At 43.2% G+C, this 27707-nt stretch overlaps 1 protein-coding gene across 3 annotated transcripts in view; it reads left to right on the forward strand.

The window, feature by feature from the left end:
* Positions 1-25289, forward strand: part of Ears2 (glutamyl-tRNA synthetase 2, mitochondrial) — a 30260-nt gene extending 4971 nt beyond the window's left edge. For 2 of the 3 annotated variants that reach the window (XM_041666813.1, XM_041666814.1), the window contains exons 3-9: positions 6726-6915; positions 11899-12371; positions 14116-14224; positions 16996-17149; positions 17234-17364; positions 20433-20568; positions 21349-22604. In XM_041666813.1, the coding sequence (XP_041522747.1) occupies positions 6726-6915; positions 11899-12371; positions 14116-14224; positions 16996-17149; positions 17234-17364; positions 20433-20568; positions 21349-21432 (1277 nt within the window). In that variant the 3' untranslated portion in view covers positions 21433-22604. Of the gene's footprint in view, positions 1-6725; positions 6916-11898; positions 12372-14115; positions 14225-16995; positions 17150-17233; positions 17365-20432; positions 20569-21348; positions 22605-24321 lie in introns of those variants that run through there. The other variant, XR_005975784.1, reaches the window with a different exon arrangement.
* Positions 25290-27707: the final 2418 nt, after the last annotated feature.

Raw genomic sequence — 27707 nt, forward strand, 5'->3', positions numbered from 1 at the left:
CATGCACTTGTTTGTGTGTCAGAGGACAACTTGCAGGAGTTGGGTCTCCTTCTACAGTGCAGGTTCTAGGGCCTGAACTACAATTATTAGGCTTTACCGCAAGAGTCTTGACCTTTGCGCCACCTCATTGGCTAATTGTTATTTTAAATGAACACTGTCCATTGTTAAACATAGGCTTGAATTTATTTTATTTTTAAACCTCATCATTGTGAGTCAAACAAAATGATTGCAGTTTTAGGAGTTGATCTTCTTGTGGGTAATTTAATCCTGAATTTAGGCTTGTTGAAATAAAGAATGTGTTTTGAGTTTCCTGGATCATCTTGAACTCCTATGGGTTCCTACTAAAGACAGGCACTAGAGAAAGTTAACACCCTAAGGAGAAATACGAAGACTACTTGAAGCCCGGTGGTGGTGATACACACCTTTAATTCCAGCGCTTGGAAGACAGACTCAGGTGGATCTCTGTAAATTCAAGGCCCACCTGGTCTACATAGCTAGTCCCAGGACAGCTAGGGCTATTACACAGAGACACCCTGTCTCAAAAAACAAAACAAAACAAAACAAAAAACTACTTGAAGATATATACTCTCACCTCAGATAATTATTCACCAGGCTCTAAGTTCCTAAGTAGCAGAAACTCATTTATTTCTAGCTTTTATTAGTGAAATTTTAGTATATATGTAGTTGAGGTTCATTGACTAAAGGAATGTATTAGTCATTAAGATCACTTTGAACCATCTGCTTGTTGCAGCCTTAAAAATGCAAGTATTAAGACTTTACCCACCCAGAATTTTTTTTAAACCGTATTGGTGCTCCAGCCCAGGGCCTGTGCGTATTATGCAAGTACTCTACCACTAAGCTGTGCCCTGGCCCTGTACTTCATCCTTAACCTGATAGTAAGTTGTGATGAGAATTATAGAGAAAGGGCTGAAGAGATGGTTTGTTGGGTAAAGTGCTTGCTGTGTGCAGGTGTGAGGACTTGAGATCAGATCCCCGGGGGTTCACTGACCAGGGGTTCTAGCCAGTGAACTCTAGGTTCAGTGAGAGGGCTAGGAGATGATCAATGGGTAAAAGCACTTATTAGTTTGGGTTCCAGCACTCTTCCAGCCTCTGTGGGTGCTGTATGAACACGGTGCACATATGTACATGCAGACAAAACATCCATATACAAAGAGATCAATTATTTAAAATCTTAAAAAAATGAAGTTGAAAGCCCTTGAAGAAGACACCCAATGTCAGCCTCTGACCTCTACATGTTCATGTGCACCTGCAAAGTTACAGAGAAAGAGGAACATGTTGGAAAACTGAGAAAAGGATGTTCTTCTTGATAAGGTTGTTTCTCTGGGCATAGAGTCTTGAATGAATTAAGGGGCTATTTTGGCTATTTAGAGTAGGTGGAATCAGATGCAAAAGTTCTGTGGAAGAGAAGTAGTGTTGGGTGAGAAATGACAAGGACGCCAGTATGGCCCTGTAGGTGGAGACCACGCATTTGTTTCCCAACCGCTCAGACCTGAATAATCACACAGAAACTGTATTAATTACAACACTGCTTGGCCAATGACTCAGGTATATTTCTAGCTAGCTCTTACATGTTGAATTAACCCATCTATTAATTTGTGTATTGCCACAAAGCTATGGCTTACCTGTACAGGTTCTGGGCATCTGTCTCCTTGGGCAGCTACAAGCATCTCTTTGACTCTACCTATTCTCTATCTCTGTTCTGGTTTCCCGCCTGGCTTTACTCTGTTGCATTGGCCAAAACATCTTCATTCATTAACCAATAAAAGCAACACATATACAGAAGGACATCCTACATTGTGGCCCAAAGACTACAAAAAAGTAAAATGAGTTTTAGTGGGGGCCAGCAAATTCACTCAGTAAAATGCAGGCCCATGTTACAACTTCAACTTAATGGGGCTCTTGCTGCAGGTACTGTGTGAAGCTCATGTGGAATTGAGGAAAGCCACTGTTCCTGCCATACTGTTGTGTAAACAGGGCTTGATCACAACAATAGAAAAGTTACTAAGGCCACATCAATTACTTACATAGATGACCCTGGGTAAGCAAAATGGATCACAAAATATAACCAAGTCCTAAATTTGGGAAAGGGACTGGTGAGAATGGAAAAAAAAAAAAGAAAAAGGAAAGAAGATGATTGCTCGTAGGCATGGTGGAGGAGAAAGTTTACTGTAGATAAAAGGGAGACATAGTCAGAGGTAGGGACATCTGGTTGAGTCCAGAGCGGATGTGACCCTGAGCTGTTTGGGTGAGTGGGGGTGGCTAGTAGGTGCAGCAGCCAGGAGGCCCAAAAGAAAGCAGACAAAAAGACCAGAAAACCAGAATGGTTGGATTATATAGGGAAAGGTAGGTAGTTGCGGGGAAGAGGAAGAATAGTTAAGCTGGAAGTTCAGGGTAGGGGCAGGATATGCCAGCCAGGAGGGCCCTGTGACAGGCAGGGGCTGAGGGATGCAGGGAGAACCTGGCTGCCAAGTCCGATTTGATAGTTAAATAGGCCTTTGTCCCAGGTTTGAAACATAACAGGGATGAAGGGGTGTTAATAGGAATGGGAGGAAGATAAGAGTGAAGGGAAATATAAAAATATATTCTATACATACACATGTAAAAGTGTCTTGAGAATGAAAGTAATAAAAAAGATGGAGATCTCTAAAAAACTAATAAATTTTGATATGGAAATGATCCACAAATTTACCTCATTCAACCTTGTTCTAGTTTCCCTGTCTTTTTCTTTTTTTTTTTTTCTTGTGGAGACAGTGTCTCATATCTGGCCTCAAATTCACTGTGTATCCAAGAATGGCCTTGAACTCCTGATCACTGTGAATGCTGGAGCTCTAAGGCCTGCACACGATGCTTAGCCTTTCCTAAGGGCCAGCAGGGTATTTTGAAAAGTAGAGTAGCAGCTGTCTGCTGCATGAATGGGTCCCAAAAGTGGATTGTGGTTCCCTTCCCCCTTTAATAGGGTATATCCTAGTTAGTAGGGTTAATATTGTTGTTATGAAACACAATGATTTGAAGCTACTTGGAGAGGAAGGGGTTTATTTGGCTTATGATTCCCAAGGAAGTCAGTATAGGAACTCAAACAGAGCAGGATTCAGGAGGCAGGAGCTGATGCAGATGCCATGGAGGAATGCTGCTTCCTGACATGCTCCCCATGGCTTGTAGAACCAGGACCACTTGTTCAGGGTGACCTCACCAGTATGGACTGGGCACTAATGAAGAAAATGCACTACGGGCTGTCTACAATTCTGATTCTGTGGAGGTTCAATTGAGGTTTGATGACTCCAGTTAGTGTCAAAGTTGACATAAAACTAGCCAGCACGGAGTATCTTTTATTTATTCTTTGAAAATTCCATATATGTAAACAATGTGTCTTGATCATAAGCTCCCTAACTCCTCCTCCCACTTCCCTAGGAATCCCCAACTCCTTCCTCCCCCAGGTACCCTTAACACATCCCACTCTCCCTTTTCATGTCCTATCCTTCCCTCTCCCCCCCCCCCGCCCTTTTTAATGGTAGTAGTAGGTTTCTTCTAGAATCTGTGACCTCCAGCCACAGGTTCTTGACTAAGTTTACAGTAGCAAATATGAGTTCCTATTGAGTTGGCCATAACTATAATCAGATAGAGTTGGTTACCTTCAAGACATTAGTGCCACTAATGCTGGGCCTGTTGTAATTATAGTTTGTAGGATTTATTATTATACAGTATTCTGCCTGCACGTATGCTTACACGCCAGATCCCACTATCGATGGTTGTAAGCCACCATGTAGTTGCTGGGAATTGAACTAAGGACCTCTGGTAGAGCAGTCAATAATCTTAACCTCTGAGCTATCTCTCCAGCTCCTCCTCTCCTTTTTTTAATCGATATCCCAGTGAGTCCAGATGTTAGAATGTTAACTTGATCTTCTGCAGACCATCATGGCTGCAGGGAGGTCATGAGTGCAGTAGCTGTGCCATGTCTCAAGACAGCGTTTTATAGCCCTCCTCCTCATCTGCTGGCTCTTGGGTTAGTTTTGCTCTTCTGAGATTTACTCTGGCCTTGAGGTGGGGAAATAGATGAAAGATGTTCCATTTGGAGCTGAGCACTCAGCAGACACTTGTCAGCACTCTGACCAGTTACAAGCTGTTGTAATAAGAGCTGACCATTGCAAAGAGAAGCTCCCTTGAAAAGGTTGAGGGTATAAGCATAAATATTTAGAAGGCAATTTGACAGCTTGTTGTTTAGTAAAACATCAGTAGTAGGTTCCTCCTGAAGACCTGTGACCTCCTGAACCATGGACTTTTGGCCAAGTTTACAACACCAAGCTTGAATTCCTTCCTGTGGAGCATGCCTCAAACCCAATCCAAAAGTAGTTAGTTACCTCTATAACCTTCATGCTGTTCTTGGTACCACTGGATCACTCTTGCCTGTGGGCCAGTACTGTAGTGTGCTGCATTAGCTGCAGGAATGCCATTGATGTGTTTTCTTCCCCAGCATCCTGCCTTATACCTTCTATGCTATAAAAGCCTTAGCAAGGAAGAAGTTTTCAGGTCAGTTCCTGCTTGATATCTGAATGTCCTGCAGTAAAATGTGTTATGCTTTTATCAATAGGGCTTACCATCTAGATCTGGTGAGGTTGCTTAGTGTCAGTGTATTGTTTGTTTGTTTGTTTATTGTGTGTATGTATGTCTGCATGAGTTTATGTGTATCACATGTGTGCAAGAGCCTGTGGAGGCCAGAAGAGGGTATCAGATCTCCTGGAACTAGAATTACAGGTAGTTAGTTGTGAGCCTCCCTATGGGATCTGGGAACCAAACCTATGTCCTCTGCAAGAGCAGTAAATACTCCTAACTACTGAGCCATCTCTTTGAGCCTCATAAGTGTGTGGTTTTTGGTCTTGTTTTGAGGCAGGATTTTGCTATGTAGCATAGGCTAGCCTTGAACGTTGACAGTCTTCTTATTTCGGCCTCCCAAGTAATGGGATTACCAGTTTGAGATACCATGCCTACCGCCCCACGTTCTTTTTTATCAAATGAAGAAATGAAGGTGCTGTGTGAGAGGTAGCTAAGTTATGATAACAGTAATTTTAGCCAGAATATATAGTGCATTTAGCAAGTGCCAAGTGATATGTCCTTATTCTCATTTTGGCCTCTTAGGACCCTTATGAGACGCTTACTATTTACATCTTGTTTTACAAATGAAGAGTTGAAAGTATTCAAAGTGGACTTGCCCAAGATCTCAGCACTGTCCACTGGGTTTGAACCAAGGTCCATCTGTGTGGAGTGTGTGTGTGCTAGGTTTAAACGTTACAAGGTGATCTATGTTCTTACTGTACTTTACTAGAAGCTTTTAGTGGGCAGAAGCCCCCTTCTGCAGGCCTTGCATCTCTCCTGCCCTCTACTGGAAATAATGATATCTGTCTCTCACACATGAGTCCGGAAGCTGTATGTTAGGTTTGGAGTCTAGCCCTGTAAGTGTTGGGTTTAATATGCAGTTTTATTGAGACTGTCTTACATACAAGCCTTCAACTCTATACTCTGTAAGCATATAAATGCCAGTGCATTTGTTCCCACAATCATTCTCTATAAAAGGCTGTGAGCTTCATTTTCCAGAGGAGAAAACTGAGGCTTAAAAAGGATGAATTATTCAAAATTAAGAATGTATGCTTTGGCTGGGCAGTAGTGGCTCACACCTTTAATCCCAGCACTTGGGAGGCAGAAACAGACATGAATCTGTGAGTTTAAGGCCAGTCTGGTCTACAAAGAGAGTTCTAGGACAGCCAGGGCTGTTTCACAAAGAAACCCTAGCTCAGAAAACTTAAAAAAAAAAAAGTGTGCTTTGGTTTGGAGCTAGTGGTGCCCATATGCCTTGGTTTTTCCTTCCAGATTGTAATGGTATCAACACTTATTTGGAAGGAAGGCTTAAAGGTTTTGGGAATGTTGCAGAAAAAACAGCAAAGCATCCAGGTAGTGGTGGCGCACGCCTTTAATCCCAGCACTCGGGAGGCAGAGGCAGGCGGATCTCTGTGAGTTCGAGGCCAGCCTGGTCTACAAGAGCTAGTTCCAAGACAAGCTCCAAAGCCACAGAGAAAGCCTGTCTCAAAAAACAAACAAACAAAAAATCAACAAAGCAGACTGCAGAGTGAATGGTGCCCTAGTATTTATATATTGTCATCCTTTGTGATCCCTGTCATGGCCAGTGAGTACCAACAAACCAACAGCCAGAAATCTAACCAGGACAGGCTGGAGCCTAGCCTTCCTGCCTTCTCTTGAGTCTGGCTATGGGCCTCAAATGGTTTCTCTCTTACGTGGGAAAAGATGGATAGGATACACAGTAGACAGCCCACACACACATCCCTGTGCCCCATCCCCTTGACTAGACTATGTGATCTTTAGCCCCTAGTCTCTCAGAAATTGTGGTAGTACTGGCCTCATGGATTATCATAAAGCTTAAAAATTCAGTGTGTCAAGGCCTGGTGACATGCCTTTAATCCCAGCACTCAAGAAGCAGAGGCAGGTGGAAATCTGTGACTTTGAGGCAACCTGGTTTACAAAGCAAGTTCCAGGATAGCCAGGACTACACACAGAGAAACCCTGTCTTGAAAAAGACAAACAAGAAGTTCAGTGTGTATGTAAAGCACCCAGATGAATACTTGAAGAAAAAAAAAAGAAGAACATTATGTGCTTTTCTGGTGTTACTGTGTGATGACAATTCTCCACCTGTGTTCCAGGCATCCCACCTGACGAAAGTCCCCGTCGGGGTGGTCCTGCTGGGCCCTACACTCAGTCCCAGCGGCTGGCACTGTATGCCCAGGCCACAGAAGCATTGCTGAAGTCTGGAGCTGCCTATCCGTGTTTCTGTTCACCACAGCGGCTGGAGCTCCTGAAGAAGGAAGCCTTGAGGAGCCGGCAGACACCCCGGTGAGATCCCTAGACCATTTTGGATGCCTCCCCAAGCCTGTGTTTGTAGCATCTCTGATTCTGCGGGTCAGACATTTGGGTAGGGCTTAGCTGGGCTCTTTGGGTCTGGGTGTCTTTCAAAGCTACAGTTGGGCCGAAGTCTAGCCTGCAGTTCCCTAGAATTTGTTTGAGGAGGATTTGCATCCATCTCCCCAGAGGCTGTTTGCAGGCCGAGGGTCTTACTATGTTGTCTGTTGCTCATCAGGTAGGTTTCCTCTAACCAACTAAACTGCCAAAATACACACAAGGGCTGTCTTTTTCTTTTCTTATTTCCAGAGCTGAGGACCAAACCCCCTTTCTTTTTATCTTTTTGGTAGTGCTTAAAGTTGAACAAATGACCTGGTACATTCTAGGCAAAGATTCCTGTAACTCTACTATATCTCAAAACTACACAGGTAAGTCGGGCGGTGGTGGCGCACGCCTTTAATCCCAGCACTCGGGAGGCAGAGGCAGGTGGATCTCTGTGAGTTCGAGACCAGCCTGGTCTACAGAGCTAGTTCCAGGACAGGCTCCAAAGCCACAGAGAAACCCTGTCTCGAAAAACCAAAAAAAAAAAAACTACACAGGTCTGCATAGGACAGCTCACAGCTTGGCAATTAAATGTACCTAACTGTGGAAGTGACATCTTACCACTGTGTTCTTTCCTTAAAAAGGAGTCAGTGTGAGTTCAGCCCATACTTAGAAGAAGGACATTGTAAAGCCTGAATGCCAAGAAGCAGGATCAGTCATTGTGGCTATAGAGGAAGCTGCTGGTTATACTGTACCTCAAGCGATACTAGTTTTAATAATAATAATAATAACAACAACAACCTATTATAATGTATAAAAAATTTTACGGGCTGGAGAGCGTGCTCAGTAGTTGAGAATACTTAATTGGCTATGTATGGTGACACACACTTTTAATACTAGAACTTGGGAGGCAGAGGCAAGTAGATCTCTGTGAGTTTGAAGCTAGCCAGTTCTACATAGTGAATTCCAGGGCGGCCAGGTTTATGTAAAGAGAAACTATCTCAAAACACAAAACAAAAAAAGCTTACTGATCTTGTTGGGGATCCAAGTTCAGTTCTTAGCACCCAGTTCATAACCAATTCTAGAGGAATCTGATTCTTCTAGCCTTTATAAACACGTGTACTCAGCTGGGTAGTGGGAGGATCTCTTTGAGTTCAAGGCCAACCTGGTCTACTTGAGCTAGTTCCAGGACAGGCTCCAAAGCTACAAAGAAACCCTGTTTTGAAAAACAAACAAACAAATGAATAAATAAAAAACACCTGTACTCACATGCACATACTCCCCCCACACACTAAAATATTATTAAATATAATAAAAGTAGGTGAGTGTGGCAGCACATGCCTTTAATCCCAGCACTTAAGAGGCAAGAGGCCAACAAATACCTGTGAGTACAGGGCTAGTTTGATCTACAGAGCAAGTTTAAGGTCAGTAAGGACTTCACAGTGTGACCCTATCTCAAACAAACAAAGAAACAAAACAAAACATAAAAATCTAAAAATCTTTTCATGTTTGGTACTTATATGGGCGCACTTATGCAGCACGTACCACAGTGAGTATGTAGAGGTCAAAGGACAGTTTTCCTGAGTTGGTGCTTTCCTACCATATGGAAATTGAACTTAGGTCATTAATCTTGGCAGGAGGCACCCTCATGCACTGAGCTATTTCACTAGCTTCATGTTTATTACTACTCCAAAAAAATACAGAAACATCTCCCTTAACCCTCCCTTTATCTACTCATTTCTCCTCTCAAGAGGCAATTGGTACCAGCTGGTGTTCAGTGCCTATGCTGACAAACAGAAAGTACTGTTACCTTTTCTAGTAAATGGTAGTGTGCAGTATACTACACACCTCTTGTCTTGAGGAAGTTTCTATATCAGCCCATAATTTTTTTTCTTACCCTTCTATACTATTCCATTTATGACATGGCATGGTGACATTTGCCTGTAATCCCAGCATTCAGGAGACAGAGGCAAGAAGATCAGCAGTTCAGGGTCATTCTTAGCTACCTTGGAACTTTGAAGCCTTCCTGGACTTTGTGAGACCCTTTTCAAGAAACAAGGGGACTGGGGAGATGGTTAAGCAGTTAAGAGCAGTGTAGAGGATTATTTAAATTATTTAGAATTTTTTTGTTTTGGGCTGGGGAGATGGCTCAGTGGTTAAGAGCACTGACTGCTCTTCCAGATGGACCGTGCACCCACATGGCAGCTCACAACTGTCTGTAATTTCAGTTCCAGGGAACCCAATACCCATGGCAAAACACAAATGCACATAAAATAAATACATTTTTTAAAAAAGTTTGTTTTATTTATTATACGTATAGTGTTCTGCCTGCATGCAGGCCTGTATGCCAGAAGAAGGTACCAGATCTCATTACAGATGGTTGTGAGCCACCATGTGGTTGCTGGAAATTGAACTCAGGACCTTTAGACAAGCAGACGGTGCTCTTAACCACCAAGCCATCTCTCTAGCCCTTAATGCTTTCTTTTGTAAGTTGTCTTGCTCATGGTGTTTGTCACAACAAAAGAAAAGCAACCAGTACAGTGAGGGAACTTTGAAATATACCTTTTGCCTCTGTGCTATGTATGTAGGATAGTGTCATAGTTTATTTGCTGTGATAAAATACCCTGACAAAAGAAACTTAAGAAAGAAGGGTTTCTTCTGGTTCACAGTTTGATTTTCCTTCATGGCAAGGAAGTCCAGGTAGCAGGGGTTTAAAGCATCTGCTCGCATTATGTCCATATTGAGCGTGAAGAAAGAATGGATGCTGATGCTCAGCTCCTTTTCATTTTTTTTAAAATTTTTCTTTTCTATTTTTATTTGTGTGTGTGGTTTATTTGTTTTGCTTTGTTTTTGTTTGTTACTGTTGTTTTCCAAGACAGGGTTTCTCTATGTAGCCCAGGCTGGCCTCAAACTCACAGAGATCCCCCTGCCTCTGCCCCACACCCCCACCCCAGGTGCTGAGATTAAAGGCATGTGCCACCATGACCAGCTGTTTGTTTTTAATTGTAAACAGACTATATTACATTGGTACAAAGAATTGTTTTTAGTTATGGTCACATGATATCATGGGATCTATGAGAGTTGATTGAAGAGTTAGATGTATCAAGAACTGAGCCTGCAAGCTTCACATTTGTGTTTATTAGGACACTGTTGGATATACATTTAGAAAGTTAAAAGTGATGGACAGAGGCCAGTGAATTGGCTCAGTGAGTGAAGTTGCTTACTGCATATGCCTGGAAACCTGAGTTCTAGCCTAAGAACCCGTGTGAAAGGTGAAACAACAGAACTGGCTCCATAATGCTCTCTTCTGACTTCCTCATGTGCACCATGGTATGTGCACTTCATGCACACGCATAATAATAATAATAATAATAATAATAATAATAATAATAATAAATTTTTAAAAACATTTTTTCCAATACAGGGTTTCCCTATATAGCTCTGACTGTCCAGAAACAAGCTCTTTAGATTCAAGCTGTCCTTGAACTCAGAAACCCACCTATTTCTCCTCCTGAGTGCTGGCATTAAAGGTGTGTGCCACCACTTTCAGCTAAAACTTTGTGTGGAGGGCGGGGAGCAAACCAGAGGCCTGGGGAGCTGGCTTAGTAGTTAGGAATTTATACTGCTTTGCACAGGACCAGAGTTGAGTTCTCAACACCCACATTAGACAGCTCACAACTACCTGCCACTCCAGCTCCAGGGGCTTCCAGCAGTTCTGGCTTCCACAGGCACTGTGCTTAGGTGTACTTACATACACATAATTTTTATAACAATTTTTGAAGAAGTAATCAACTAAAAAAAAGAGAAGTGAAAGATAAAATTTTAAAATGACAGCAACAACAGCTCCCTGTACTTTCTCTAGTAGGCGAATCATCTGGGCTTATGATTACCCTGTAGATTCTTGCTTAGCAGGTCTGAAGTTGGGGTCTGAGTTTCTCATAAGTTCCCTAGTGAAGCTGATGCTGGTAGTCATGCCTACTTTGAATGAGGAGGATGTGAGCCACATCGACCTTATTTGTGCATCTTGTGGAAAATCTGGTGATGGTTACTCCACACTAAGAGGAGCAGCCTTGAGATAACTCTGGGGTGAACTCTGACTGTCACCCCACCTGCTGACAGCCTTGCCATCTCTCCCTTAATTGTCTGTGGGGTTAACAGTTCCAATCTGGCTCCTCAGAGGGTGGCATCCACAGAGTATTCCTGGGAGGTATAAAAGGAGGGATTTTCCCCCCTAGAGGTACATCTTAGGGCTGGAGAGATGGCTCAGAGATTAAGAGCACTGGCTGCTCTTCCAGAGGTCCTGAGTTCAATTCCCAGCACATGGTGGCTTACAACCATCTGTACTGAGATCTGGTGCTTCTGGCGTGTGGGCATACATGGAGGCAGAATGTTGTATACATAATAAATAAATAAACCTTAAAAAAAAAAAAAAGAAGTACATCTTAACCTCATTGGGAAGAAATAACTTTCCCAGGACCCTAGTCCTTCTTTACCTACCAAGTGTTGTTTTCTTTGATTTTCAATGAATAGAATGGGTTTACATTCCTACCTGGGTCCATCACTGGCACCAGGTCACAAGATTACAACATGGCCTGTACTCATTGTAAGCCTACTTTTGATCTAAGCATTTTCCCATCTCCTCCTTAGCAAAAGAAAAGGAACAGCAAAACATTAGTGTCTGCTGCACTGTTACCCACATGACTTTATTTTTAAACTTCCATTTTAGATAGAAGAAACCCCTTCAAGAGGTTACTGCATTGCCCAGGGTCATAAGGTATCAGATACCAAAGGTTCAGTTGGTAGTGCTTACTAGCATATCCAGGGCCTTGAGTAAAATCTACAGCACTGTAAGTAAAAACCAGAACTTGAAAGACAAGTGGGGTATCTGTCCATTGATGGTTCTTTTAGCTGCTCTGCTGCTCTGTCTCCCAATAGGTATGACAATCGGTGCCGGAGCCTGAGCCAGGCACAGGTGGCCCAGAAGCTGGCCATGGACCCCAAGCCTGCTATCCGCTTCCGCCTGGAGGAGGCAGCACCAGCCTTCCAGGACCTTGTATATGGTTGGACTCAACATGAAGTGGCCAGTGTGGAGGGGGATCCAGTTATCCTGAAGAGTGATGGCTTCCCCACCTACCACCTAGCCTGTGTGGTGGATGACCACCACATGAGCATCAGCCATGTGCTGAGGGGCTCTGAGTGGCTCGTCTCCACCTCAAAGCACCTGCTTCTCTACCAGGCCCTGGGCTGGCAACCGCCTCAATTTGCTCATCTGCCCCTGCTCCTCAACAGGGATGGTAGCAAGCTGTCTAAGAGGCAGGGGGACATTTTCCTGGAACATTTTGCTGCCTCTGGTTTTCTGCCTGAAGCCTTGCTTGACATCATCACCAACTGTGGCTCGGGGTTTGCAGGTACATATGCACCAGAGTGGTCCTAGTGGCTGAGCTTGAGGCTTTAATACAGACAGATCTGCTTGTCAGTCCCAGCATTGCCACCTATCAGTTACATGATCCTGGACAAGTTCATTATTCTAGTCAGCAGTGTTTATTGAGTCATGCTACTGTGCTTCCTCACTTGGTTTTCCCACACAGCTGTTGTTGATGGAGTGGACTCACAGTAGGCACTGCCCCTGCCCTCAGAGACCTAGAGTCCCATTAATCTTGTTCATATGATAGGGCTAAGACTGTGCTCTGTAGGGTTAATTAGGAGCCAGTAAGCTTATAAATATAAGGAACCAGCTCACTGTCTGGCCACACCATAAGCTTTAAAGCCACAGACCTTATGATTACTGTGATTACATAAGTACGAGCTCTAACAGTATTACTGGTGTACTGTGAATCTAGCTTATTCAAGGTTTAGAACACAAACCTTGAAGAAGCCGGGCGGTGGTGGCGCACGCCTTTAATCCCAGCACTCGGGAGGCAGAGGCAGGTGGATCTCTATGAGTTCGAGGCCAGCCTGGTCTACAAGAGCTAGTTCCAGGACAGGCTCCAAAGCTACAGAGAAACCCTGTCTCGAAAAAACAAACAAAACAAAACAAAACAAAACAAAACAAAAAAAAACCTTGAAGAAACAAGTACCAAATAGGATGACTCCTTGTGGCAATAACTTGATAATTCTAGTTTCTAAGGTGATTTTGAGGCTCGAGGAGGTTGTAACTTGCCAGAGTCACATCCTTAGTAAAGGATAGTGTTCTTTTGTTTTGTTTTGTTTTGTTTTGTTTTTCAAGACAGGGTTTCCCTGTAGCTTTGGAGCCTGTCTTGGGACTAGCTCTGACAGATCAGGCTGATCTCAAACTCACAGAGATCTGCCTGCTTCTGTCCCCCCTCCCCCAAGTGCTGGTATTAAAGGTGTGCACCACCACCTCCCAGCAAGGATATAGTTCTTGAGGCCCATGCCTGACCATGGTGTCTTCTGACTGCACTAAAGGTATTGCTGCTCACTAAGAAGGTGCTTCCAGGGGGCTGGAGAGATGGCACAACAGCTGAAAACTCTTGCTAGTATGAGTTCTATTCCCAACATCCATATCAGATGGCTCACAACTGCCTGTAACTCCAGTGGCAAGGATCTGACAGCCTCTTCCAACCTCCATGGGTAGGCTTGTGTAACTTGCGTGTGCACACACACATAAACTAAAAATAAGAAAATGTTCAAAAAACAGCTTTCCATCTGGGTGTGGTGTTACACACTTGGAATCCCAACGTTAGAGAAGCTGAAATAAGAGGATTGCTAGTTTGATGTCAGTCTGGACTTTATAATACCAAAGTCCTTTCTCAAACAAAACAGAAAAGCAGCAACTTCCAGCACTGAGGTTCCACTGTGGCATTAAGTATGAAGTTTGTAGGGCATGCTGGTGCCATACTTTACTCAGAGCCAAGCACACAGAAGCTCTGGAGTAGCCAGGCAGTGGGCACACTGTTCTTGCAGTTTTGATCCAAACCTGGGAAGCCTATAGCTTGCTCACTTGCTCTTCTTTGTGTGTGAAAGTGGGAGAAAAGCTGGGCAGTGTAATCAACATCTATATTCCAGCTGTGTGGGAAACTGAGGCCAGAGGATCAAAATCTGTAGGCCAGCCTGGGCAATGCAGAAAGATAAAAGTAATTACAGAAATAAGCTGAGGGAGGGGCCGAGCAGCTGAGTGGACCTGACTTGCAGAGAACCAAATGGGCAGGACCCTGCCGGAGCTGATAACACAGTTTGACCTGACCCGGATCACCTGCCACTCAGCTCTGTTGGACCTGGAGAAGCTCCCAGAATTCAATAGGTAAGTGGGAGAGCCAAGTACTATGGTGCATACCTGTATTCCCAGCACTTGGAAAACTTGAGAGAGGTGAATTGTAAATCCTGGGCCAGATTGGATTACATAGTGGCCTCAAATATACTATGTAACCAATTGATGACCTTGTATCTTGATCCTCCTGCTTCCACCTTTCAAGTGCTCAAATTACAGGAGTGTGTCAGCATACTGACTCAACTGCACTTGTTTTAAGTATATGACTTAATCAGTTCTGTAATTTTGCTATATGTTAGCTATAGGAGATCCAAGACAGAATTTAAATGACTAGCACAAGACAGAATTTAAATGACTAGCACACAGTGGACAATGAGGCATTTCTTGCATGGGGCCTGCAAGAGTGAATGTAATCTAGATGCAATATAACTACCATTTTTTTTTTAAAAAAATCTCACAGATGTGCTATTTTAGGGGGACATGGAGTCCAATTAGAGATACACTGTGATGCCTCCCAAGCCTCCTTGAAAGACAGGGAAAGGAGGGAGTACTTAGGACTGATGCCCACAGACTTAATCTAACCAATAATTATCCTCAGATGTTTCTGTCATCATGCCACTGCCGTGCTTACTTCAGAGACATGGTAAATATATTAGAAGGCTTATTAGTGTTCCAGCAGCAGTAGCAGTAAATACTGGTAGTGTATGAACATGGGAATTGTAATTAAGAATCATTTAGTTTGACTATGTTCCAGGCTTGAATTTATGGTGTATCAATTCAGCATGGCCAGGGCTTCTCTGTGTAACAGTCCTGGCTGTCCTGGAACTCATTTTGTAAATCAGGCTGGTCTCGAATTCACTGAGATCTGCTTGCCTCTGTCTTCCAAGTACTGGAATTAAAGGCATGCACCACAACCACCCGACTATGTTTTCTGTAATACTCTTGTTTTTGTTTGTTTGTTTGTTTCAAGACAGGGTTTCACTGTAGTTTTAGAGCCTGTTTAGCTCTTGTAGATCAGACTGGCCTCAAACTCACATAGTTCTTCCTGCTTTTGCCTCCCAAGTGCTGGGATTAATTGCATGCACCGCTACTGCCCAACTTCTGTAATATTCTTTTGAAAAATATTTTTTTCAACCAAATTACTTTTGCCTGTAATTCCAGCACTGGGGGTTGAGGTGGGAAGATACAGAGTTTTAGGCCAGCCCGACTACATAGAACCTATCTCAAACATCAGAAGCTAAGCAAAAAGTTTTTAATGTTTTTGTCAGTGTACATTCGAGATAGCTTCCCATAATGTCTTGTCTTCCATCTTATGACATACCTGGAGCCTCAGACTCCTACAGGCTGCAGCTCCCAAATGGGTGACTTCCAAACCCTGGCATCAGTACTTTGAATGTAGATCCATACTTAACCTTCATTACCACCCTGTCTGTGCCAAGGCTTCCCAGCTTTCTAATGGCTGTGTGACTGATTGCAAACTCTTGCCAGGCAGGCTTTGGACACAGGATTGTTCCAGTCCCAGCCCTATGAGCTGTTTGCCACTTTACTGCCTAGCTTTCCTCTATAACACAGACAAGGGGCCACAGGACTTAGAATGGTCCCTGGTTCTGCACTGCTGAGTCTCCTTGGCAGCATGGGAACTGAAGATGACTGGGTTTTGTATGAGGGTTGGACTCTTAAGAGGCTTTACTGTTCAGAAGGAGAAAATCAGAGAGTGAATTCCAGAAAAAAGATACATTTGGCCGGGCTGTGGTGGCGCACGCCTTTAATCCCAGTACTCTGGAGGCAGAGGCAGGCGGATCTCTGGGAGTTTGAGACCAGCCTGGTCTACAAGAGCTAGTTCCGGGACAGGCACCAAAGCTACAGAGAAACCCTGTCTCGAAAAACAAAAAACAAACAAACAAAAAAAAAAGATTAATTTGAACAGAACAGAAAGCTCCAGCTTTGAAGCTGAAGCTGAGTGCTTCATTGAAACAGCCCCTTGTTCCAATCCTAGGAATACATTTTTACCTCTCCTTTTATATTGGTGTTTCATAATCCAAGAGAGGCCAAAAAGCACATTCCTGGATCCTATTGATAAACTCAGGTGCCTGTAGTAATTGGGTGATGGTGTGGAAAGGGAGAGGCTAGTAAGACACCAAGGAGGAGAGGGCCAGGGCAACTGGAGGACAGGAATCTGAGCCAGCAGCGTGGATCCAGCCTGCTCCAGCCACTTAAGGGGCTTGTGCACCCAGAGCTGCTTCTTCCACGGGAAAACCAGAATGTTCCTTATGTGATCTAGCTTAAAATAGTTCCTTTGCTGGCTGTAGCTGAGTTTTAGAATGTTTCCTTAGCATGCATAAGGCCCCGAGTTTGCTCCCTACCACCTCAAAAGTCATAGGAAAAAAAATCAGCTACTATTTTTAAAACACTAAAAATACTTGGTGTGGTGTTGTGCACCTTTAATCTACGCTTGGGGTGCAGAGGCAGGTGGATCTGTGGTTTTTGTGGCTAGCTGGGTCTACATAGTGAGTTCCAGGCCAGCTAGGGATATATAGGGAGACCTTGTCTATAAATAAATAAATAAATAAGTGGAAGAGTAAGTAAATAAAAACACTGAAAACAAATCATGTCTGCCTAGACTTAAGCTGGCTGTGACCTCGATCAAATCCTGTCCCTTTTATACATACAAAAAAAATTACATTTATCTATGGGTTTTGAAGATGTGAGTGACTGTCTTCAAATCCCTATTGTTGCCCCAAGGGGAAAGATTTGGCATAGTCCTGGGGTACTCATACCAAGGCATCCTCCTCATTTACCCTCAGACTGCACCTCCAACGGCTGGTGAGCAGTGAGACCCGAAGACCTCAGTTGGTGAAGAAGCTGCAGGCCCTGGTGAAGGAGGCATTCGGGAGCCAACTGCAAGACAAGGACGTTCTGGACCCAGCATATGTGGAGAGGATCATCCTGCTGCGACAGGTATGGAATTAGGGCCTCCTTTCCCCTTCCAGTGTTTCTCAACTCCTCCCAGTGCATGTGATGACTGCCTCTCTCTCTCGCCAGGGCCACATCAGCCGTCTGCAGGATCTGGTCTCCCCAGTGTACTCCTACTTATGGACTCGTCCTGCCGTCCATCGAGCACAACTGGGTGTTGACTCAGAAAAGGTGGATGTGATTGTCAAACGCTTGCTGGGGTAAGTGTGCACACACCTGGCTAATGGTTAGACACACCCTTCCCATTCTTTGCCCTTGCCTCTCTACACCAGACCTTTTGGACCCTATCACAAAACTGTGACAAACTTAAAAAAAATGCTCTCTCACTGGCTTCTCAGGTAAGGACAGCAACCCCGAAGGTCTAGATGGCTTCCCCTCCCAGAACTTCCTTTTCCTCTGCTGTGTGTAGGGGGAGAATACCTGGCTTACTGTAGATATAACAGGGTTTTTGTCTAATTAAACTTTTAAAGGTTTATTTAGTTTTATTTTATGTGTCTGAGTGTTTTGCCCGCATGTACGCCTGTGTACCATTTTTGTGTCTGATATATTATTAATACACTAATTTTTTTTGGCTAGGGGGGGAGGGCTTTAAGGCAGGGTTTCTCTGTAACAGCCCTAGCTGTCCTGGCACTTGCTTTCTAAATCAGTCTGGCCTTGAACTCACAGAGATCCACCTGCCTCTGCCTCCCAAGTTCAGGGATTAAAAGCGAGTGCCACCACTGCCCAGCACACTGAAACTTTTTAAGCCTAGGCTTTAAATGTGAATATTATAAGCTAGACATGGTGGTGTACAATTATACCCTGGTGTATTCTTCCATCTGCCTAATTCTTCTCATAATTGTAATTTCTGTTTTCCATTTTATCCCAAAAGGTATAGTACAGTGATAATGTTTGGATATATTTTCCACTTTTTTCTTTTTTTCTTTATTTTTGTAGAGATAGGTACTATATGTTGCCCAAGCTAGTACAAAACTGATCAAAAATGATCTTTCTGCATCTTTCCAGGCAGCTAAGACTGTAGGCATGGAGTACTGTACCCAGCAGTAGTATGCCTAGATTTGTCCAATGCTTGAAAGTCTCCTCATTCCTTTCTATGGCTAACTTTACTTGTAATACCATTTCAACAAGAATTTAATTAATCTACTTATTTATATTAGGGTTGCTTCCAAATTTTGCTTTTAGAAATTATTGTACAGTGACTAAACTTGCAAGGTTATTTCTAAGTATATTTGCAAGTCTACCCCCAATCAGTACCCTCAGTCAGTACCCAAGTAATTTGGTATATTCCATAGTAGGGTCTTTTTTTTTTTAAAGATTTTATTTATTTATTAAGTATACAATATTCTGCCTGCATGTATATTCACACCAGAAGAGGGCACCAGATATCACTATAGATGGCTGTGAGCCACCATGTGGTTGCTGGGAGTTGAACTCAGGACCTCTGGAAGAACAGTCAGTGTTCTTAACCTCTGAGCCATCTCTCCAGCCTCATAGTAGGGTCTTTAATTCTTTTTTCTTTTGTTTTGTTTATTTGTTGTTTGTTGTTGTTTGAGACAGGGTCTCACTATATAGCCTTGGCTGGTCTGGAACTCATGTATAGACCAGGCTGTCCTCAAACTTGTAGAAATCCACCTGTTTCTGACATCATCCAAGAACTGGGAGTAAAGTACCAAATTTAGCATTGTTTTAAACATTGGTGTAGATTTGTACATGTGAATGCAGTGCCCGTGGAGAGTAGAGATAAATGGAGCCACCCAGTGTGAACCAAGCTCAAGTCCTCTGAAAGAGCAGTATATACTTTTAACTGCTGACCGTCTCTGCAGCTGTTAATTCCAGTTCACCAAGACCATGTCTCAACTTCTCATCCTTGTCGTGGATTAGATTTTAGAGACACTGGGACTCTCACTCAATTCAGGAAAGTTGATACCCAAATGCCTAGGAGCCCCTAGACCACTTTTGTACCAGTGTCAAGGTCTCAGCCAGCTCTAATGTCTCCTGGGGTGCCATTAGCAGCTTCCTGGGACTTGTCCTTCTGTTCTTTGGCAGCCTCTTTCCCTGAATACAGTGACAATTAAGGAATGTCCATTTTCTTCCTATCTTGCACTTTAGATTTTTAGTATTTCATCTCCTTGATTTTATAAACAGTAGTGATCCTGTGCCCAGTTAATGATTGCCTTTGGTCCAGTAAGACTGCTGTGATAAAAACACCATAGACTTCTGTAAACAACAGGTTCTTCCAGTGCTAGTGCCAAAAGCTGGGGGTCTACAGATGAGTGCCAACTGACTCAGTAGCAGCCAATGGCTTTGTCCTCCTTGGTTTTTCATGTCCTCAGCTGCTGAAGTCTGGCAGTTGTTAACATTGAGAGGCTGTTTCTTCAGATTATTTATAAGACCACTCCACACTGAGCTGCCACTCAGAGCACCATGGTGTGGACCCCATCAGGAGCAGCAGGGGTCTGCTCATGTAGCATTGATATAGCACCTCTGTCTTACCGTTTTAGAAGTTGGTTTGTTTTTGTTTTGTATTGTGTGTGTGTGTCCGTGGAGATTATAAAGGGGCACTGATTCCTTAGAATTGAAGTTAAAGGTGGTTGTAAGCCACCTGACATGGGTACTGGGAACCAAACTTGGGTTCTCTAAAAGCAGTAAGTGCTCATAACTGCTAAGCCATCTTTCCAGCCCCTGGGATATAATCCTAAGGGACTGGGAAAGCTGCAGTGGAATGTAGTCACGTACTGCCTCAATCAGAGCTGGGTTAGATGGCTTATAAGTCCAGCTCTCACTAGTTGGGGACCACTTGAAACTCAAATATGCTTCCAGGAGATGAGGATGGTTGCTGACTGGTGGAGTTTAGATCCTTCATGTTTCTGTTTGTGGGGAAAGAGGCTCTCTACCTAGCATGTTGACAGTGAAGCTGTTCCTAGAGCTGCTGTTTCCTGATGTTTTCTTTCTCTTCTTCTGTGCTATACTCCCCTTGACAAATCTTGAAGCTGTTTCAAGTAATTCCTTAGAAATTACCTATTCTTTCATTCTGTGTCCAACCCATTCCCAAGTTTTCTTTCTAGGTTCTTCTGCAATGTCTCTGAGCTGTTCGGTATAGTAAATACTAAGTTTTTTGTTTGTTTTTGTTTTTTGTGACAGGGTTTCTCTGTGTAGCCCTGACTGTCCTTGAACTTGCTCTATAGACCAGGCTAGTCTGCCTCTGCCTCCCCAGCTCTGGGATTATAATCATGACCATTACGCCTGCCTCAGACTCACTCTCTTTTAGAGTTTTAGAAACATCTGGTTTGAGCCTAACTCAGGATGTGGTGAACAGAGAACTGAAGAAGCTTTCAGAAGGCCTAGAAGGTACCAAGTACAGCAGCGTGATGAAGCTCCTCCGAATGACCCTCAGTGGACAGATGGTAAGATGGAATATGTACTGAAGTGTTGTAGATAGTCCCTCATTGACCCTCCCAGCCAATGTTCATAGTCTGGTACTAAGGCCAGTCCAGGGGGATGATAAACTGATGAACAGATCACTTCCCTCATTTACCCACTGAGCATCTTCTGGGTCCAGGCACTGTGATAGTTACAGTGGAGATGGCTTAAACAGAACACATATCCCTTCCTCATGGAGATCATGAGAATAATAGATTACCAATTTGCCAAAGGCAGAAACAGCCTCCCGAGAGCCATTGAATGGGAAAAAAATTCAGGCAAGTAGGACTGAATAGGGCTGGGTTATAACTTAGTGCTGAAGCATTTGCTAGCATTCATGAAGCTCTAAGGTTGATCCCTAGCTCTGGAAAAATAAAAACAGGGGCTGGAGAGATAACTCAGAGGTTAAGAGCACTCTGGGGAACCGGCTTCAGTTCCCAGCACCCACATGTCATTGCACAATTCTCTGTATCTCCAGTTCCAGAGGATCTGACACCCTCACACAGACACACATGCAGGCAAAGCTCCCATATACAAAAAACAAAACTTAAAAAAAAAATCACCTTAGACAAAAGAAAATACAATAAATACAGGCTCCATTCCTGGGGTTGCAGGCTGTGGGTTGGGGCTGGTCTGTGGGTTGTGGTCTACAGATTGAGACATTGAAAATAAGCATGCATTCCTTCTACAATTCGAGGCAAACAAAAACAGAATTTTTGTGTTTTTTCTTTCTTTCTTTTTTTTTTTTTTTTTTTTTTTTTTAGCAAGGACCTCCTGTGGCTGAGATGATGGTGTCTTTGGGCGCAAAGGAAGTACAGGAGCGAATCCAGAAGGTGCTTTCTAGCTAAGGAGAAGATGAATAGGAATAAGGCAGCTCTGAAGGCCTCTACACATGGAAACTGCATTCTGAGGAGATCAGGAGGCCTACAGCCCATTTGGAGACTTTCAGGATCAACAGTAAGAGAAACAGACTCTCTGAATACCCTCATCAGCTGGCCTTCGGGGAAGCCCAGCCTGCTTCACCTCACTGATTCTGGAAAGGATGAACTTGAACTCATACCTTTTTTTTTTTTTTTTTTAACCTATTTTGTTTTTGTTTTCTGAGATAGGGTTTCTCTGTGTAAGGGTCCTAACTGTTCTGGAACTCACTCTGTAGACCAGGTTGGCCTCAAACTCAGAGATCTGCTTGCCTCTGCCTCCCAAGTGCCGGGAGTAAAGGTGTGTGCCACTACTGCCTGGTTCTTTTCTATTTTTAATGTGTTTGGATAGTTTGTCTCCATGTTTGCCTGTGTATCACTTGCATACGTCCAGTGATTCTTGGAAAGGCAAGGAGAACATAGATTGCCTAGAAATAGAGTTTCAGAGGGTTTTGAGCTACCATTTGGGTACTTAGAATTAAACCCAGGTCTTCTGGAGGGGCAGCCAGTGTTTAATCACTGAGCCATCTCTCCAGCCCCTTGTGTTGATTTTCGTGCCATATTCTACAGCAGATATTAGGAGCTAGTTTACAGAAAAGATCAACATTCCAAATCAGTCCAGAGGACTGAGGTCTTGGTTCATTAGGCTGCATAATAAAATATCACAGAATATAGTGACTTAAACAAAAACTATTGATTTGTTTAATGTCCTAGAGACTGGAAGTACAAGGTAAGTGTCATAGGGTCAGTTTCTTGAGGGCACCTCTCCTGAATTGCAGTGTCCTCCCAGGGTCTTTCCTTTGTGCACATTTATCCCTGTTTCCTTTCGGTGTATCCTAGTGTTTCTCAAGGGCACCAGTCAGGCCAAATGCTACTCACTCTCACAGCCTCATTTTCGCCTAAATAACACCCCTTTAAAGTTTGACATCGTATGATACTGAAGCTTAGGATTTCTATAATTGGAATAGTAGGCAGGGCGCAGTTTAGTCCACAATAGTTCAGTGCTAGTTTGGACCCATGGGCCCCAATTCTCAGGCCCCTTCTGAAGGTAGAGCCATAATGGACACAAGCAGGACCAAATAGACATCAGACTTTCCTTTCAATTGTAAAGAGAGAAGTTGCTCTTCTAGCCAGGTAAACACTTGTGTTTGGTGTTGCTTTTTGTCCTTGGACTTAGGGTAGCCTGTATCTTCTTTCCTTGAAGGTCATCTGCTCTCTTCCAGTTCCCAAGACATGATGCTTAATCTAGAGACCTTCACTCTTCTTATATTTGGTGCCTTTCATCATATCCACCATTGCTTGTAAGTCATTGTATTCAGATTCCTGAAATCAGGTTTCTGTTCTTGAGGTCCTAACTAACTCAGAGTAGCTTAAGGAGCATGGTGACCAGGTACCTGGCTTCTAGGCTTTCTTAGGGACAGCCTCTCTGCACCAGCACTCTCTCCTGAGGACAACAGACGTGTAACCAGTAGGCTGTTAGAGTGGTAGAGGCTTGATCACAAAGGACCTTGCCATCTCCTGAAACCAGGAAGACTCTCAGTGGAGGAATTGGAACACCAACCCAGCCTCAAAACCTTCAACCTACAATTTGTCCTGCCTACAAAATATGCTGTGGTAAAGGTGACACAGAAATTGGGAGTGGATGACCAATGTCCTCCCCAGCTTGAGATCCATGCCACAAGAGGGAACCTACCCCCGACACTGCCTGGAAAGCTCTAAAGCCAGGAAACAAAAGCTAGGTAGCCAGAGACCTAGGATAGAGCCAAACATGACTGGCCAAAAAAAAATAGTAAATAAAATAATTCCTAATGATATTCTGCTATACTCATAGACCAGAGTCTAGCATAATTGTTGTCAGAGAAGCTTCATCCATCAACTAAGGAAACAGATGCAGAACTCAGGGAATCCTGCGTAAGAGGGGGTAGAAGAATTATAGAAGGGGCTGGAGAGATGGCTCAGTGGTTAAGAGCATTGCCTGCTCTTCCAAAGGTCCTGAGTTCAATTCCCGGCAACCACATGGTGGCTCACAACCATCTGTAAAGAGGTCTGGTGCCCTCTTCCGGCCTGCAGGCATACACACAGACAGAATATTGTATACATAATAAATAAATAAAATAAATATTTAAAAAAAAAGAATTATAGAAACCAGAGGGAACAAGGACACTACAAGAAAACTCATAGAATCAATTAACCTGGGCCCATAGGGACTCACAAAGACTGAACCAAGAACCAGGGAGCCTGTGTGGATCTGACTTAGGCCCTCTACATAACGTGCGATAGTTATGTAGCTTGGTGTTCTTGTGGAATCCCTAATAGTGGGAACAGGAGCTGTCTGAATTTTTTTGCCTGCTTTTGTGACTTTCCCCCCAGTGGGTCACCTTGTCCAGCCTTAGGGGAAGTGCATTGTCTTATTGCAATTTGATAAGCTGTTTGGTTGGTATTGCTGGAAGGCCTGCCATTTTTTAAGGGAAATGGAGGGGGATTGGTTGGGGAAAGCTGAGAGGAGAGAAGAGGAGGAAACTACAGTTGAAATGTAATATATGACAAAAAATTAATAAAAAACCTGAAAAATATGAAATGGATATGTAGAATTTGGAACCTATACTGCTGATGGAAATGTAAAAACATATTAGTAGCTAAACAAAGAGCTGACCCACAAGAGCAACTCTATTCCTAGGCATAAACCACCCCCCCAAAAAAATACTTGTTTACTATTATTATTATTCATAGTAAGTGACTAATAATAGAAGAAAAGAAAAGAAAACAGAAAATAAAAAAGTACCTTGCAGCTTCTTGCTGGTTCTCTTATCTTCATCTCAGGGAAAGCCTGCTTCCAGGTCATGAAGAGGCTCAAGCTCTTGCATCTCCCAGGGGTCCACATGACATTGGAGCCTCCTGTCAGCGGCCATGTGAGTGAATCATATTGGAAGCTGGTCCTCCAGCTGCAGCTGAGCGCCTCCTGAGACCCTCAGCCACAGTACTCAGAGAACACTCTGGAACCTGAGACCAAGATTGTGAGACAGTAAATGTTCGTTTAAAGCCACTTGCTTTGAGAGTAATTTATTACCTGGCAGTAGATAATTGCTATTCTCTCCTTGTCCAGGTGAGTATAGAAAAGGATTAAATAGAGCTTTTTGAGCCTTGCTTAGAAAAAGAAATGTTCTTCGTTTGCAAGAAAATCAAGTCTAAATTTGGTGGAAATAGAGCTCCCTTCCAAAACAAACAAACAACAACAACAAAAAAAAAAAAAAACTCTGGAAAAACCATTGACCCAGATCTTCAACAAAACAGTGCTGGTTGGTTGACTTTTGTCAACTTGACACAAACTTACACATATCTGAGAAACAGTGATCTTATTTTGAGACAAATTCTGTGTAGTCCTGTCTGGTACTTGGTAGGTTATTCCAGGTTGGCCTCAAACTTCCAGAGCTCTGCCCTCCTTTGACTCCTAAGTGCTAGGATCAAAGATATGTACCACCATGTCCAGCTTGGGAAGAGGGAATCTTAATTGAGAAAATGTCTTTATACAGTTGGTCTGTGGACATTTTCTTGAGTAATTATTGATAGGGAATGGCCTTACTCACTGGGCAGGGCCATCTCTGGGCAGTTGGTCCTGGATGATACAAGAAAGCAGGCCACACAAGCTAAAAGGAGCAAGGCAGTAAGAAGCAGTGTTCCTCTGTGGCCTCTGATTTCAGTTCATGCCTAGAGTTATTCCCCTGACTTCCCTCCATGTTGGAATATGACCTGAGTATTCAAAGATGAAATAAACCCTTTTCTCCTCAAGTTATTTTTAGTCATGGTGTTTTATCATAGGAATTAAAACCCTAAATAAGGGCAATCTTTTTTTTTTTTTTCGAGACAGGGTTTCTCTGTGGCTTTGGAGCCTGTCCTGGAACTAGCTCTGTAGACCAGGCTGGTCTCGAACTCACAGAGATCCGCCTGCCTCTGAGTGCTGGGATTAAAGGCGTGCGCCACCATCGCCCGGCAAACCCTAAATAAGGGCAATCTTAGAAAAGCAGTCTACACATTCAACGCACTGCCCATCAAAATCCCAGCAAAATTCTTCAAAGACCTCAAAAGAACAGTACTCAACTTCATATGGAAAAGCAAAAAAAACCCAAGATAGCCAAAACAATCCTGTACAATATAAAAGACTTCTGGAGACATCACAATCCCTAACTTCAAACTCTATTACAGAGCTACAGTACTGAAAACAGCCTGGTATTGAATAGAAGACCCGGATATCTATCTATACATCTTCGAACACCTGATTTTTGACAAGAAAAAAAAATATCAAATGAAAAAAAAGCATATTTAACAAGTGGTGCTGGCATAACTGGATATCAACATGTAGAAAAATGAAAATAGACCATTATCTATCACCATGCACAAAACTCAAGTCCAAATGGATCAAAGACCTCAACATAAAGCCGGCCACACTGAACCTTAAAGTAGAGAAAGTGGGGCGTATACTTGAAAACATTGGCACAGGAGACCACTTCCTAAATATAACCCCAGCAGCACAGACACTAAGAGAAACAATTAATAAATGGGACCTCCTGAAACTGAAAAGCTTCCGTAAAACAAAGGACACAGTCAGCAAGACAAAACAACAGCCTACAGAATGGAAAAAGATCTTCACCAATCCCATATCAGACAGAGGTCTGATCTCCAAAATATACAAAGAACTCAAGAAATTGGACACCAAAACAGCACATAATCCGATAAAAAAAATGGAGTACAGACCTAAACAGAGAACTCTCAACAGAGGAATCTAAAATGGCTGAAAGACACTTAAAAAGGAAATGTTCAGCATCCTTAGTCATCAGAGAAAAGCAAATCAAAACGACTCTGAGATTCCATCTCACACCTGAAAGAATGGCCAAGATCAAAAACACTGATGACAACTTATACTGGAGAGGTTGTGGGGGAAAGGGAACACTTCTGCATTGCTGGTGGGAATGCAAGCTGGTACAACCCCTTTGGATGTCAGTGTGGTAATTTCGCAGAAAATTAGGAAACAACCTTCCTCAAGACCCAGTAATAACCACTTTTGGGTATATATCCAAAGGATGCTCAATCATGCCACAAGGACATGTGCTCAACTATGTTCATAGCAGCTTTGTCATAGCCAGAACCTGGAAACAACCTGAATGCCCCTCGACTGAAGAATGGATAAGGAAAATGTGGTACATTTACACAATGGAGTACTACACAGCAGAAAAAAAACAATATCTTGAATTTTGCAGGAAAATGGATGGATCTAGAAAACATTATTTTGAGTGAGGTAACCCAGACATGGACAATTATCACATGTACTCATTCATAGGTGGTTTTTAACCATAAAGCAAAGAAAGCCAGCCTACAAACCACAATCCCAGAGAACTTAGACAACAATGAGGACACTAAGAGATACTTAGATATAATCTACGTGGGAAGTAGAAAGCAGAAAAAGAGAAGATCTCCTGAGTAAATTGGGAGCATGGGGACCTTGGGGGAGGGCTGAAGGGAGGAGGGGAGAGGCTGGGAGGGGAGCAGAGAAAAATGTAGAGCTCAATAAATATCAATAAAAAAGAAAAAAAAACCCTAACTAAGATGGGAACCAGGCAATGGTAGCTGATAGCCTGTTTGGCTGAGGTCTTGCAATGGGGACAGGTATATATCCCAGTGATGGTGAGTGTTTATTTTTTTTTTCAGCCATTTCCCCTTAGGTGTTGGGTGACTGAGCTTAAGATCCAGCTTCTGAGTCTGGTGGGCTACCAGAGGTGCTGCTGCCAACCCTCACTGGGAATAGATGGTTGCACAGAGATATACTCAATGTAAGGAACTTTCCCTAGGTACTTGAAGAAATTCCAGAGGCTGACTACTGAGTAGAGCTAAATAATCACATCAGCGACTGTGTGCTGCATCCACCTCAGCTGCTCACAGGGTTCAGATGCTGGTGGCTAGCATGTTAGCCCAGCTCATTAACTCTTTTTAATGATTTATTTATTTCAATTTTTTCTGTACATTGCTGTTTTGCCTACATGTATGTCTATGTGAGCATGTTGGATTCCCTGGAACTGGAGTTACAGACAGTTGTGAGCTGCCAGGAATTGAACCCGGGTCCTCTAGAAGAACAGCCAGTACCCTTTTTTGTTTGCTTGTTTGTTTACCGAGTTTTCTGTCCCACCAGCCCCACATCCGTTTAGTCCCAAAGAAAC

Source organism: Microtus oregoni, unplaced genomic scaffold (genome assembly GCF_018167655.1).
Source record: "Microtus oregoni isolate MIOR12 unplaced genomic scaffold, Mior012 000016F_ref0000370, whole genome shotgun sequence".
NCBI classification, from domain to species: Eukaryota; Metazoa; Chordata; class Mammalia; order Rodentia; family Cricetidae; genus Microtus; species Microtus oregoni.